This window comes from Leuresthes tenuis, unplaced genomic scaffold (assembly GCF_036924035.1).
Source record: "Leuresthes tenuis unplaced genomic scaffold, fLeuTen1.0.hap1 SCAF_7, whole genome shotgun sequence".
Taxonomy (NCBI): Eukaryota; Metazoa; Chordata; class Actinopteri; order Atheriniformes; family Atherinopsidae; genus Leuresthes; species Leuresthes tenuis.
The window spans coordinates 14,531,248-14,547,325 of record NW_027325361.1 but is presented as its reverse complement, the minus strand read 5'-3'; the positions used below and the strand labels follow the sequence as shown (position 1 = coordinate 14,547,325).

The following is a 16,078-nucleotide window of genomic DNA, read 5'->3' as shown; positions in this document are numbered from 1 at the left end:
CAGTGGTAAAGTCTGAGAGTGAAGCACTTACAGAGGCCTCAAGGCGAGATGTGGATTTTAACCTTTGCTAAAGCAGCTCAGCAGCCGTCAGCTGGAGATATAAATGTGATGTGTTTAGCTGATTTAACAAAAGAAAAAAAAAAGAAATTATTAAACAATGTTAGTGATAAGGGTGATTTAGGCAAAGAGGGAAGGTCAATCAGAAGAAAGGATGCAAACAATGAAACAAACACGACAGCTACTTCAACCCCACATGTACTTCTTTTCTCTTTTTTTAAGCAGATTTGAACTTAGAACAAAACAAGGCATATCTAGATGCGTTTTTTTACACCGTTGGAGCAGAACAAATCACTGAAACCAAAATTAAATGTTGCATTTTGCACAAGGTTTTTCAATTATTAATGAACAACATAACCATCAACAGAATCATCACTTGCATGTGTGAACATTTAAGATGTTTACTTGCTGGAGTGTGAGCCATAAAACATTCACCAAATCCATGACTGTCTGAAGTTTCAGCTCAAATGAAAACATTAATTAAAGCAACGGCAAAATTTCAAGTTTCTAAAAACAGTGCACACGCACACGAATAGAATCTGAGCATCTCCAGCCACCTCTCGGGGTGGAGTTTGCATGCTCTCCCTGTGCATGAGTGGGTTCTGGGGTTCTGATGGACTGGGGACCTGATCGGGATGCACCCCCCGCCTCTGTGATAAGCTCCAGCCCCCTGCGACCATGAATTAGAAATCAAAAACGGGAGAGATGGATGTATGGGTGTGGACAATTCATGTAAAAACATGGATATACAATAAAAATTAATGTTGAGGAAGCTAAGCTGGAGAGATGAGGATTCGCTAACACTCAGTTTATTAAAATCAAATTGGTTTGCTCTTTAAAGATTTCGCAGAGGAAAAACAAAACAAAAAAAACCCCCCACCGCTCAATCGTAAACAACTAATATTGATGTACTGGCAAAATACCATATTCATATATGTCTACTGAGGTGATGTGTTCAGAGAGTGGAGACGTACAGAAGAAGTTAATCAACTGTATGATGTAACTCACTTTCAGCCTGTGCCAGAGGTGAAGAGGAGAAGGAAATGGAGATGAGAGCAGATTGACGAGCGGGGGGTTTATGGAGAAATGTGGGACAGATGTAGCTGGAAAAATTGATTGAAATTGAAGATACTGTCTGAAGGGTAAATACGAAAAAAAAAGGGGGAAATTGTAAACATTTGTATGGGAAGAAGATTGTGAATTTGCACATCTGCTTTCGCTAAGAGAAGGAAATGGCGACGGGCGCAGTCGGAGGCAACATTGAAATGGAGGGATTGACAGGTGGACTGACAAGCTGTGAGCTGCAGGAGCTGGTGAGGCTAGTTTCAGGTGTCACTAGTGTTGCTGATAAGATGAGTCTAAACAACAAGGCTTGCTCGGAGTTCTTTGTGCTGGTCTGAGAGTGATTTTACCTCTGTTTGACCCCCCCTGTCCTGCTGAATGAACTCGGCTGCTCTCCCTCAGCTCTGAGCATTAGCAATCCATCTTCCCAAGTGCTTATTTGATTAGACTGGGCACTAATGATCGATTAAATCACAGGCCAGTCAGAAAGAGTATGGCTTGTTAGGATAGGGGCAGCAAGAGTTCAGCTAAGTAGCCTGAATATTACAAATAGCGTAACAGCTTAACATGTTGTAATGTTGCTAATGTTTCACTGAGAACTGATGCTTTGCTGTTAGTTTTTTTTCTTTTTTCCTTGGTTTCTCATGCCGCCACGGCGTTTCATGAGATAATTTCTCAGAGGAAAAGTAGAAGTCCCCTAACAATTGGTTTTGATTTCGGCTCACTCGCCATGTAGTCTTGTGGCATAGGCATAATTGTGCAATCTCTTTCGAATCCCTAATTATGTCTGTCTCGTTTGGATAATAATCAGGCATTCCTTTTACCCTCTGTATTCTAGTTTTTTCTCTCTTCCCTTTGCTCCTTTTTCCTTTTGGAATAATTTTTTTTTTGTCCTCTTTTCGCTTTAGTGATGTACTGTGAGAGTTTGCTGTCAAACGTCAGTTCATACGAGCCTAATTAACGCCCCTGTTCAGGCTCATTTGGTCAAAGAATACAGAAAATTCAGAGTTTTTCCTTTACATCCACCCCCCTTTCGGCACATTCAAAGCAATTCATTCAACTGTCACTGCAGGAGCCTGCGATGCAGAACCAATTACCTTGGCCCCTCTGAGTTGAGATTGATTGTTTTTTTTTTTTTCTTGCCTCTTCCCTCCCCAACCTTTAAAGTATATGAAAAAAAAAAACATGGTAAACTAAATAAGGGTCGAGAAAGGTCTCAGCGTCACCTTTTTGTTTTGAGTCTGTAATTGGGCATAAATGTCAGAACATTGTAAGCTCACTTCAGGTTGCTGCCTCTAATGTGCTCATTTTTATAAAGGGGTGGGGGTGGAATTGAGTGGCGTAATGGCCCTAACAACATTATTATGTCTGCCTGTCCCTCTGCAGAGAATTAACCATTTCCCTGGCATGGGCGAAATCTGCCGCAAAGACTGCCTTGCAAGAAACATGTCCAAGTAAGTTTACCGTCTCACTTAACACATAAATGTAACTGCCTTGGATCAGTTTTAGGCGCAGAACATACAGCTGGGTACTCGTAGCACTCCACAGTTCCAGCCAAAATAAACAGGCAATGCTCTGACGCGAAGCGTTAATCTTTAAGAAAACTACACCGCAAAGCTAAGACTCAAGATCGTTTTGAATGTAATGTAATGCAATGTGGCTTCGAAGTAGAAAGTACACTTTCGCGCTTGTTGTTTTCTTGGTTTTTGCAGAATGATCAAGTGCCAGCCTCAAGAGTACAGCTTCATACCCAAAACCTGGATCTTCCCCGCTGAGTACACTCAGTTCCAGAACTATGTCAAGGAGTTACGAAGGAAACGCAAGCAGAAGACCTTCATTGTCAAGCCGGCCAACGGAGCCATGGGTCACGGGTATGTCAGAGGATAGCAAGTGTCCCAGCATGATCTCTGAATATTGACAATAAGACTCGCAGAGGGGAGCGAAAGAAAACGAGGAAGGTAGGAATGAGCAGTAGAACAAACAGAGAAAAAGAGAAGCAATTCAAAAGCAAGGCAAATAAGAGGTTTGTGACCCTGGCTTGGGTGTCAATGAAAATGGCATGATGGCTGATACCAGATTGAGTGCTGGAGCTAAGAAGGTGGGGTGATTTTCTTTGTTGGCTTCATTGTCCTCGATGGTCACTCTTTCCATAAATCAGAGGTTATCACTGCCAGTGGGAGGACACACACACGCACACATGGTCCCTGGCAGTTACTGTAGTTCCTTCCCTGGAGGTCTCTGCATGTGATTATTTGATTCTTTTATGAGGCACCATCAGCAGAGACCAGTCAGACTGGAAAATGGACAAAGATGGCTCCTGCAGGGGACTCTGTCTCTCAATAGCATCTCTTTATCAAAAGAAAAGCCGGCTGCGGTACCTGAATGCATATTTCATACCTGCAGTCCTATGAGAGAAACCTCGGGCTGTGATGTTGCATTTTCATTGTGTATAGTGACTTCCTGAGAGTCAGAATCATTAACTATTTATTCAGCTTTACCTGAACTGCAAGAATGGTTATATGGCCTTTTGTAGGTATGGATGCAAAGTCCTGATAGTTAACACAATTCGTGTTTAAAAGTTGCATATAAGTGTGTTACTACTACTACTTGAGTACTTTTCAAGGCAGGAGCTAATAAAGGTGTTGATGTTATATCTAGAGGTGTTATTATTCCTCTGTCTTTCTAATGTGTGTAGTTACGAAAACAGTATCCATCCAATCCAACATTATGGTTCATCATACGGTCCAAATTCATTTCACAGCTAGCGCTATCAAGGAAATGAAACATCATAAGCCTGGGTGAGTGTGGGAGCTGTGCTTTACGTGATGGAGACTTTGATACTGATCATAAGGCTTTCTTACTTTAAAAAGAGGCAGATGAGCCGGATAAGGTTGGGCCATTTGTTAACAAAGCCCCCTCGCTTTTGGAGGTTTTCCACCCACTGAGAGGAAAGGAGCAGAACCGGAACACCTTGTAGAAATTAGGCAGCTCCTGGGGAAAGGAATATCGGGGTGGGTCAGGGTTTCGCCCTCTCACCACTGACCACTTTAAGGGGGAAGAAAAAGGCTGAGTGCAGCAATTAATTTAGCAACACGTAATACCAAATGACAAAAAAAAAAAAAAAAAAGTGAAAGCGTGTGAAGTTTTGTTAACAATCCTATTTCCTGAAATACAATTAAAAAGAAAGACAGTGAATGTTAGTTTTTGTTTGAAATATGGAACCCTTTGAAAATAAATTGTGGCTTTATTAAGCGCCCGAGAACATGTTGAAATTCCTCAGATGGTCAGATATTTACTCTGTATTCTTTTTAAAGTCTTATTCTTTGAAAACCTCTGACGTGTGTACATGAAGGGTGCCGGCTTTCATCACCAGCACCAATAGGTGGGGATATTGAAGTACAAATAGCTGTGTGTGTGCCTCACCTCTCTCTCTAATTCTCTTTGAATTTGTCCTTTCTGGTATAATGTGAGCATTACTTATAACTCCATGCTGCACTAAGCCCTTATTTATTAAAGAATAAAGGCTGAATTATTGCAATACATTAAGAATATGAAAGATGATGAGTTTAGCTCGACCACTCAGTGGCAGGCGGCTCACAAGATTAGATTTTTCTCTCTTTTTTTCCATGGTGTGACGCGGCAGGAAATTAAGTTATATCTACCCCCTGTAATTTATTTTTCCGACGGCCAACTAAATGAAGTTATTGTTTATGTCTGAGGCCCAGCTTGTTATAAGGGAAACAAAATAAAAGCGCGTGCAACGCTTAAAAAGGCGAGCTCCCCTCCGGTGCCAAATTAAATAGGCAGGGGAGAGTGGGCTGTGATTATCTGACACTCCGGCTCATCAATCATGTCGTCTCCTCCTCAGCGACTCCTGCTCGACTAACTAACACTGTTAACCCTGTCCTCATTGTTCAGCTTGCTGTCTGCCTCACATTGTCGGTCAGCCCTCAAACAACTGCTCCCTGCTTTTTCTTCGAGGTGCAGGGAACGGAAGCAGGCCGATGAAATGCTCATCTGTTGTAGAGAAGCTACTGAGCTGGCAGGAGTAGAAGCTGACTGACACTTGGGCCTACAAGTTAAATCAGACCTACGAGGAGAGGAGTGCTGATCCCAAACTTGATTTACGCTCTTCCAAAGCCTCTTTTGAAGCTTTTCAGCAATGCGTTTGTTCTTCAATACAGCTAACTAAGCAGGTTAATTATTTGGTTGAATTACAACAAGGTACACTGCAAAGGAACCTAAATAATGGTGACTTTTCGGTGCCACAAAATCTATACTTTTTGAGCAGTCAGGTCCGTGCATTTTGACCAACTCTTATGTGTGTGTGTGTGCTGCGCTCGCTTGGCTTTCATGTCTGCAACGGAGCCCTTCAGGCTGCGCATGTAACCAATTTAGCCTGTGCCTGCCCTAACTATGAGTGATGGTGATATAGGTCAGTTGCGTTGCTTGTACATAGTAGAAGATTGTTTCGAAATGACCCCGCACCCTCCGTGGCACACAGTCCACACACATGCAGGCAGACTCACAACTTTAAAGATATAGCCCCCCCCTCCACTCCCGCACAAGCACGTGGATGTCCACAAACTAACACAACTCATTCTTTACTCCAGCTAGCAATGGTCTGCATAATATAAGAGCTGAGTGCCAGTGACATGAGACCAAAGCAAATGTATTCGAGTGGAGGTTGAAACGGAGCAGTGTGTCTGCTCTCGTTAACCTGTGCACAGTTTAAAGACCCTTTCCAGAGCTTTTGATGCAGTGTGCCATTCAGACAGAGTGAGATTTGGCTTAAAAAAAACCAACAAAAAAAAACGCAAACACACGGATATTCTCCAGATGATCACAGAGAAAGGCTCAAACAAACATAACCTGTCTGCTTTGTGTGTATTTGTTTTTACACTGTGCCCGAAGAGATGGCCGGTTAATGAACACAATAACATTTTTAGAAGGTTGATTGCTCCATAGAGCCAAATAGTTTGTCTAAAGTGCACTCATTTACTAGTTTCCCTCAAGATTCTATTGGTGTAGAGGGTCACATCAGGGCAGCGTACCTCCAACCCCTTTCACTGCCTAAGGCTGAATATCTTCGGTGTGATTGTTGGAATGATTCGGCGCACAGATAGGACACATTTTAATATCCGCTCCCTATGAGTGCATCTATTGCTCGTCTAATTTATGGTTATTATCTGTTAATTGAGAAAATAGTAATACGCCAAAACTATTCTTGGGATGGAACGACTGAAAGGATCGGTCTTCACACCCCAAGTAGGCAGATGTAGCACCCCAGAAATATGTCCCCAGCTTTTCCAGAAGACTTTCAAATGAAATATCATAATGAAACGCATAAAATCAGTATCTTGTTTGCCTCCGAATTTGGCTTCATCGTGAATATCAGACTGTGCCGATGTCATCCGTCATCTTCATGGTCTCTGCTAAGCTCCCATCTTTCATTTTTTTAATTATCTTTCTTTTTTTTTTTTTTTTTGCCTTTACCATGCCATGTTTTATTATGCTATCATAATATCCCCCCCGAGGACTAATAAAATTTCTGTCGATCCAGGATCTCGCTTATCCGAAACTGCGAGAAGCTGCCAGTCCAGGAGCACTTTATCGTTCAGGAGTACTTGGACAAGCCCTTCCTGATGGAGGGCTACAAGTTTGATCTGCGCATCTACATCCTGGTTACTTCCTGCGACCCTCTTCGCATTTTCCTTTATAACGACGGCCTGGTTCGCATGGGCACGGAGAAGTACCACGCACCCAGCGAGGCCAACCTGGTAAGGCGCACACACTCACAGTGGCAGACACACACCTTTTAGTCACAGTGAAGCTGTTTCTGCCTGTATGTCAGTGTCAGATACAATGCTCCAATCACACAGTGGGAAATTATTGTGGACAGAAATAGAGAAATCGACGAGGAAAAAAGCCATCTATAAATTATCACTAAAACATGCAAGTGCTCTCATAGACAGACAGCATACTGAGAAATGTAGACAACCTTTGCTTGTGCAGCTTGGAGTTCGCTGTATGAGTGTAGGTATGGAATGGGTGAATGAGAAATGCATGGGAGGCACTTTTTAAAAATCTAGGTTAAAAAAGGTGCTTCGGTGGCCCAAGTGGAGGACAATTTTCCATTTGTGCACGTGTGCAAATTGCTCCCATACACACAGACATGCACACAAACACAGAATGTCCTGTTATGCACAAAAGCTGGGCAGAAATGTCCACATGCCAGATGTCTTTTCTGTAATATCAAACCATTCATATTTGCCTTGAGGTTCTGCACCTGCTGGAGCACAGACTGTTGCTGATGAAGGGATGTACAGCACTAACACACACACACACACACAAACAGCTTCCTATCAAGCACGATGCTTATCTAAAATATGAACACACACACACACACACACACGCACATAGACATCCTGGTTCCCTGCTGAGACACAAGTTTGTATTGTCTTAGTCTGCGTGTGACACATGATGGAGTGAGTCACGCCATGGAGATGGATGTTCAATCCCACAGAGAGTGGCTTCCAGACAGCCATCAGGGGCACAGCGTTATAGCCCTGTAGGCTAAGGACAAGGATGTATTGTCTTCAGCTGTGAGGGATGGTGTTTAAAGACTGGAATACAACATGGGTCATATACAGTAAATGGTTATAATATGCAAAGACACATTTTAGCTGTGTGCTGTGGGAACTTGTGAAAAACTTGCCACTGTAGCTTTGTCTCATCTCATCATACTGTTGTGCTGCCCAACCTTGTTGCTTCAGTGAACATATGTGCAACTCACTATTGGATCGATCACTATTTATGCAATTACCAAGTATGAATGCACTGCAAATGAGAGTCAGAAGCAGGCGACAAAGAGTTGAATTTTTCCATCAGCATAGACAAAGGAAATAGAAGAGAGGGAGTTTTAATGCATCAAAAAGCCATCTGCTACAAATATGATTTGCTATTGCTGTGATTTCTTAAAACGTGTTCCGAGCTTTTAAAAAGAGATTTACTTGTTTTACAAACAATTGATTCATCAGTCACATTTTGGTGACTTAGTTTTCTGAAGTGAAATTAACAAGGCTGATTTGAACTCGTAGATCTTGCCGTTGTGTAAACTGCCCAATAAATTCAGATTTTTCATGCCCTAAATGTGAAGAGTGGATACATGAATAAAGTTCTTTTGTTTGTCTCCACAGAGCCAGCTCTACATGCATCTGACCAACTACTCAGTCAACAAACACAATGAGAACTTTGAGCGAGACGAGACGGTGGACAAAGGCAGTAAGAGGTCTATCAGTTGGTTCACCGAGTTCCTCCGCACCAATGACTACGACGTGGCCAAGTTCTGGGGAGACATCTCAGTGCGTTTGTAGTGCACGCAGTCGGTTGCAAACAGATACAGTTCCACGCAGACACGTTACGTCGGATCTGTGCTTTCACAAAAGCAAAGGAAGCGCAGAACGAGACCAAAAACTTAAATTTAAACAACATCCGCACATGTAACCTTAACTCTCATTGATACACAGGCTGCTTCTGCCAAGCAACACATTGCTGCAGACAACACACAAGTGCACCAGCGAGGGTTTGATATGATTTGTTATGACAGTGATTCAGGGAGCTTGTTTCATTCCAGGAAGAGCTCAGTGGAAACATCATTCCATGAGGGTGAGCTTTTCCTGTCTTGCACTAACCTCGTCTGATTAGAAAATTCTTCAAATTTCTTTCTACATGTAACCATTCATCCCTGTCATGGGCCTTTTTGTCTTCTCTTTTCGTCTCTTAGTTGCTTCTTTATTTTTTGACCCTTCTCTTCTGGGGTGTGTCCGTGTTTTTCTCTTTACTTGTGGGGTCCCTCGGTGCGTGTTCTCTGCTTTTCTATCCAATCTCACGCTGCACTTAACCACAAGACACGTCACTGGTTGTTACCTACTTCTCGATGGCTTTTTACCTTTCTTGATGCTCACAGGGTCCGTGCTTTACCTGTTTGCCAAAGTTCTCAAATGGTTAACGCTTCGTCTTTTTTCTTTCCTCTCTTATCCATCTTGTGTAATCTGTCCTTGTGCTGTTTTGTAAAAGTATTAGCATTTCTTCTTATCTGTACTGTTTACTTTTTTCACCTTGTTTTTTTTTTTTCTCTCTATTCCATATTCCACATCCTTAGTGAGACACCAGAGTATCATCATTTGACGCAGCCAGAATGACTAGCTCTTATCTCCCTCTGTCACCATTTTCTTTTCTCTGCACTTTCCCAAGTTGCACCACTTTTTGCCGTCCATTCACACTCACACACTTTGCTTTGTTTAAACCCAGCTCGGTCTCCTCTTCTCTTTTCATTTAATGTCTTCTGACATTCAGTTCCTATACTGACCTTGTAGGCTCACCAGACTCTTGCTGCAAATGGTCACGGTCAGAAAGTCAGGGTTTGTTTGCCAAAAGATTGTCTGTGGGGGTTAAGAGGATTGTATATATTTTTTTCATGTGAAACACTCACCCCTCTTTTATGTTGAGATGTTATTGATGTGCATGCTGAATGGAGCCAAGGTTTGAGCAGCAAAGCTGCAGCTTTTAATGTCGGTGTGAATTTGAGAGCTCGCTCTGACTACAAATAGGTTAACTATGGATTTTCTATTTGCTAACAAACACACACAAACGCATACTTGCATCTTAAATTTTTGCCAAGGTCTAAGAACATGTCTTTTCCTTTGCGTTTTTTTTTTTTTAAGCTCTTTACAAAATTTATTTGAGAATTTTGTGGAGACTTAGCTTTGCCTTCGTCAATACAATGCAACAGTTACCTTGGACAATACTGTTAGAGAAACGTCTTTCACATTGTGTTCTTTTTTTCCTTTGTGAGTATTTGGTAATAACAAAGGCTTTATGGAAAAACCTTTATCTCTTTATCTGGCAAAGTTCTCATGAATATATTTAAATAGAGAGAACTGTACATCTTTTTTTTTTAAAAATGCACTATTTTCTAAGCATTTCGATATAATTTGTTCGGCCTTGCTGTCATTTCCAAAAAATGTTTTCAGCAGTGTTAAAGGAGCCCATGGTTGAGAACTAGTTTTTAGGAACCCAAGGCACATCAAAAATAGCCAAAAGATTCAAAATTCAAAATTAGATTTACGATCACGGAACATGAGATTGCACACCAAAGATAGAGATGTAGTCCTTAACCTGACAAAGAAATATACAAAGAAAAAGAGAATAATAATGATAATGATAAGTTGGTGGGTGAAAAAGCAAGAATACACGGTCTGACCGACCAAAATGAAGATGTGGGCTTCTATTGGATGCGGTATGTAAAAAAAAAAAAAAGAAACTACATAAACCAATCTTTATATTTATGCAGATAAATAAAACAAATGGAAAGATTTTTTTTGTTTAAAATTCATAGAGGCTCGTAGAATCAGTGAAGCTCAGAGACACAGGCACACATGCACAGACATGAGGTGCGAGGCAGTGGCCAATGCTGGAGGCCCAGGATAAGGAGAGAGGTGATGTGGGCAAGGACAAAGGACACGTACACACAAATATACACACCAGCCAGTACTTGGGACTTTGGGCATAGATGTGGAAGCGGGACCAGGTGTTTGAGCTGAGCAGCCTTTGGGTCAAACAAGTAAATGGATTGACATATAGATGGAGGTGTATGAGCAGCACACAGACTGAAAAGGGAGGGGGGCGAGTTCAGCCTTATCAGGCGAGGGCCAGACCAGCACAGCCCCCTCTCCTGCACCCAGCATTCAGACTGGACTGGGCAAAACTGCAGGCCAGCAGCACAGCATGAGGATTGCCTGGTGAGGGGAAGCTTTGTGCGTGTGTTTGTCAGAGTGAGTACGTTTGCCACAGTTGCACAGTGGGGGCAATGCTGGAAGGTAGCAGCCAGAAAACATAAGGGCAAACACAGATGCACACAGGTTGGGCGCCACCAGCAACACAGATGGTTAAACCACCCAACACTGGTAAAAGTCTGTCTGTGCGGGAAATTCCAATTTCTTTTTTAAGATAGTAGTGGATTGGGATTCACTTCTACTTCTAAACTTACAGAGACACGCAAGAACTCTGCTTAAACCTTTGTTTTAGTATTGATTGTGTCCCCAACTCTGTGGAGAACGCATATTTGTTTCGAGCCCAAGTCTGTGGCGTTCTCCAATCTGAAGGTTACAGCCATTTGCCTGCGATTAAGAAGACGAAAGACTTTTAATCAGCAAAAGCCCGCGACTTTTTGATGTAAATCAAACTCAATAAAGACAACAATGAAGATGATGTTGTCTTTGTTAGTCCAGATGGGTGATTCTCTCTTTGTTTGTGTTTGTCTGTTCATCCTGCCAGGAGTTGGTGGTGAAAACACTGATAGTGGCTGAGCCCCACGTGCTGCACGCTTATCGTATGTGCCGCCCTGGCCAGCCACCAGGGAGCGACAGCGTCTGCTTTGAGGTCCTCGGCTTTGACATCATCCTGGACCGCAAACTTAAACCTTGGCTGCTGGAGGTACAAGTCTGAGAGTAGAAAAAACGTTTTTTTTTTTGTGTGTTTTTTTAACCTTCCCTTCTGCCGCTGCTGGAAAAAAATATTTCATTTGTAAGAATTTCTTTCACCCCTTTTCCAGATAATTTCATGAAACTGCTCCGGTTTCTAATTTGAGATATTTTTTTATTTCTTAAGTAATTATTTTTTTTGGTGACATTTTTTAACACTTTTTTTTTTTTTTTAAGTGAATGAAGTGACGGCAGCAAAACTGAAGTAATGTGGCATAAGCAGGAGTGAAGGAGACAGTTACCACACCCTGACAGCCAGCAGAAACATACGGGGATTCTGCCGGCACGTCCTTGTCCCCACACACAAAAACACCCACGTACTCCGTGGTGTCTGTGCACCGCCGATCAACACATGCACGCGCAGTTACATCCACATAAATGCATACAAAAATGCATTCATATGTAGCCGCTTTAAAAAAAAAGACAAGACAAAGGCTCACTCGAACAGGGCATGGAAATTTAGGTCAGGATGGCAGGTTGACTAACAAGACAGCAGCTCCTCATTTGTTGTCAGTATTACTTTTCCAAGTGTCAGTCATTCCTGAGATGGATTCAAGTCCACTCCAGGATTTCTGTCTTGCTGTTCTGATGTCAGCCAGTCAGTTAAAGTGTGACCTAAATCCTTTAACCCAAAGTGGCTGCACACCCCCCACCCCCCGCCCCCTTCCCACAAACTGCTCAAAGATGGGAAATGCCGCGGGAATAATAGTTTGTTTTTCTCATCGTACCAACCCAAAATAACGTTTATTCTTTTTTTAGGAAGTCCCAGATTTGGAGAAAAAAAAAAAAAAAAAAAAAAGAAGTGACATTTGTTTGTTTTTTTCCACGTGCTTTTGTTTTCTATCATCGAACAAGTAGAGTTCTAATTGTTTACCTGTCTCTTTTTGTGTAGCTGAGCAGTTACAATCTAAAAAGAAAGTGATGCAAAAGGGAGCGCGAGAGGATTGCGTTCCTTTTTTGAATGCTGGTGCACTGTGACCGCATGCGTGTGTGTGCGCGCGCGTGCGTGTGTGTGTGTGCGCGCGTGCGTGTGTGTGTGTGTTTGTGAACGTGTATGACACATAGCAAACAGCCGTGAATGCAGTTGTTCCACTCCAGCAGTAATGATCCCCCCTGTGCTACTAGCAGCTCTCTATAACTCTCATCAATTAACATCCAATGCGCACACACACACAAACATGCACAGCCCTGCTTCTCTTTCACGCAACATTTACAGCGACAATCATTTGTTTCCAAAATTCAACTGATTAGTCAGGGCGTAGTTGCAAGCATAGAGGCAGTGTCTAAAATCCTCACTGCCAAGCCTGAGAATAACTTCATTACCTCCTTTTAGCCTGTTGGCTTTAATTTCTACTCTGCCGGATCGCAGCAGGCAGGCAGGCCTAAAGGCGAGTTGCCGCAAACAGAACCCTGTGGCAAGCCCCCAGGTCTATATGTTTTTTTTGCAGCATTTTGCGTAAACAGAATCTATTTCGCACCATTTCACCATATTCAGAAATATTCGTTACCCCGGAGTCGCTCCAAAACAGTAAAAAGTGTGTCAGGAATTGAAACACGATCTAGGCCTCACAGGTTTGTTTTGAATTTGTGGACTCCGCTGCTCCGGTTTCCTTGTTGGTGTCACAGTGAATTATGCGTGCCACGCCTCGTTGGGGCTTTACCCAGACTGCTGTTCCGACAATGTCCTCTCTTACTCTTTAAGACGTCAAAGTTAGTTGTTGGACAAGAAAACTCCCAGCCAGGAAATGAAAGTTCAACCTGTGTAGACTCAAAGTCAGTTGGGTCCCTGAAAGCTAGATGGTATCATATATAAGAAACTGTCAAATGATATTACTTGTGTCCTTTGCTTTTCATTTTTGTCAGCTGTCCTCTGAGTGTATTTAGAAAGATGGCGACGGGAAACAAACATCATAGCCTTCCACATCATCCAAATATTTTTCCAGAAAAAGGTGTTTTTTTTGGTTGATCGATTTTTTTCAAATGATTTTTTCATTTCATGTCATCTTTTAGAATTTTATTTAATTCGGGGGGTGACTCCAAACTCCTGTTATTAGAGGACAAACTTTCGTCTCAACGTGTCTCGACGCAAAACTCAACCACGAAGTGAAATCACTGCAAATATAGCCATAACAAATACACATGCTCAAGAGAAAATAACCCACAGGCCAGTACGCACACCTGCTAAATAGCTTGTCACGGGTGAAAACAGAGGATACACGAGGGATGGCTCTCAAACCAAGGCCGGGCATCAAACAGACGCATTGTGCTCAAAGCGAGTATCGAAAGGGGAGACGAGGCGGGAAAAAGAGAGAGACGGGCTTTTGAGTGATTCTTATCTTAATTCAGCAGAGTTTTCAACACAAGTTTGCCTCCGATTGACATTCAAAACATCAGCACTAAATAGGCAGACACACATACACACACACTTGCTCAGATGGCGTAACCCGAAACGTTCACTTTCATTAAACAGCCCAGACGGCATCTGTGTCTCGTATAGGAAAGGCGTTTCATTGAGCCGTGATCTTAGAGCCGTTACACACACACACACACACACACGCGCACACACACACACACACACGCACACCGGTGCACGCACATGCCTACAATCTGCTTAGACTGTAGTTTCTTTTGTCAGAGCCAAGGCTTTTGCTTTGAGGGGTTCATTGAGTATTTTCTTTGTCTTTTGAGAGCAAAATTAAAAAAAGCAGAGAAAACATAATCAATTCACATTTATTCGGCTTAACTCGAGAACCTCCTCATGACAAGCTTCACTTTTTATGCGTTCCGCATGCAAGCAGTAGCGTCTTCAAACTGGGGCGTGTGGGTGAAAGAGAACGGCACACAGCTACAGATCCTGTGTGAGCCATAAGGAGTGCCTTTACTCAATAGAAAAAGAAAAAAAAAAATAGAAGGGTCAGGGACAGCATTATCACCCTTTTACACTCCCCTCTTATCCAGGATCCGTGTGCTGTAAGCTGGTATGACAAATGGTGTCAACTTCTCTGTGGAAAATTAAAAAAAAAAATCAGAAGTTTGGAAGGGGATGGGAGAGTTTGAGATAAATACACACATGCACACAAAAACGCTTGCTTGTATCTGAACCAGAATCCGACAAAAAGCCGAACTTATCGTTCTCATGAGCTCCTTACGGGTATCCACAAACCCCAATGCAATGCCAGTGGATTGAGGGTTAGTCTCATTACAAGCTCTGTCTCGCGTCATTTGATTTTTTTCAGTTGTTTCCTCATATGAGGCATAAAAAAAGCTGGTCAACTCTAAATAAGAAGCAAGTGTTTGTAGTGAGCACGAATAATTAGAAACATGCCTGGTCCCTGCAAAGCTTTCTCACTAGTGGTGGGCTCTGTAAGGGCTGGCTGGCTTGCTTGTTAGCGCTACAAGTCAGTGTGTGAGGATGTGCATGTATGTGTGCATGGAAAGAGTATTAGTTTGCATCTGTGTGGCGTTTGAAAGCGTGGATGTGTTTGCTTGCACAGTTAACACATGTGTTCACGACGGACACGTCTTAAGATGTTTCTGTTTAAACGTGTCATCTCCCTGTCTCTGTGTGTGTGTGTGTGTGTGTGTGCATCTGGATATCTGGACTTAGTCCCACAGGGAATAGCCCTCTGTATTGTGTGCACGTTTGGCCATCCTCCCGCCCGCAGCCCATGTCTTTATCCACTCAAAGAGGCAGAAAAGAATTCCGCTTAAAACCAACAAACAAGACAAAGTCAGGAAGCAACGATTTAAAGAGAGGAGGCCAACTTTCATGGTGTTGTACACATCCTTGTTCAGGGCTGAGATACCATCACACAAAGGGCAGTTTGATTATTGATGACAACAAGTAAACTACCATCTCCTCCTCCATTTCTTGTGCTTATTCTGCCCCCCCCCCCCGAATCCCCTCCCCTCTGTGCAGAGTGATTGGCAGCTAATGAGGCGGGCTCGGTTAGGTCAACTGTGGCACGGGTTTGTTTGAGTCTCCCGAGTGTTTGTGTGCGAACAGGCATCCAGACAACACACTGCAGCTGGACTGCTTCCCCAAGGGTGGTGATTCTTCAACCCTTCCTGCAACTTTCCCCTCTCTTTGTGTTCCGTCCCCAATTGTTTCAAGATGAGTGTGGTTCGCCTGTCCTTCCCTCTGAGCCAACATAATCCAGACTTCCTTTCCTTTTTGAGTGGGAGTGTGTGTGTGTGTGTGTTTGTGGTGGGGGGAGGTATTTGTGGGCAGTAATATGCATTTGCAACTGTAAACAGATGCCACGACACACACATGACCATAGAAACAAAGCAGGGATAGTTTTCACTCTGCCCTGTCTCGCCAAATCGCACACACACATACATCACAACTGAGTTTCAACCGCTGAAAATGTTGTCAGTGTCTTGTGTGGAAAAAAAAACAAAAAAAAAAACTT

The 16,078-nt window shown here is 42.8% G+C and overlaps 1 protein-coding gene across 5 annotated transcripts in view; it reads left to right on the top strand.

Annotated features, from left to right (window-relative positions):
* The window catches only part of ttll7 (tubulin tyrosine ligase-like family, member 7), a 70,809-nt gene that overhangs the window by 10,218 nt on the left and 44,513 nt on the right, over positions 1-16,078 (top strand). For all 5 annotated transcript variants that reach the window (XM_072389424.1, XM_072389422.1, XM_072389425.1 and 2 more), the window contains exons 5-9: positions 2,506-2,573; positions 2,832-2,990; positions 6,683-6,899; positions 8,319-8,483; positions 11,458-11,616. In XM_072389424.1, coding sequence (XP_072245525.1) covers positions 2,506-2,573; positions 2,832-2,990; positions 6,683-6,899; positions 8,319-8,483; positions 11,458-11,616 — 768 coding nt within the window. The remainder of the gene's footprint in view (positions 1-2,505; positions 2,574-2,831; positions 2,991-6,682; positions 6,900-8,318; positions 8,484-11,457; positions 11,617-16,078) is intronic.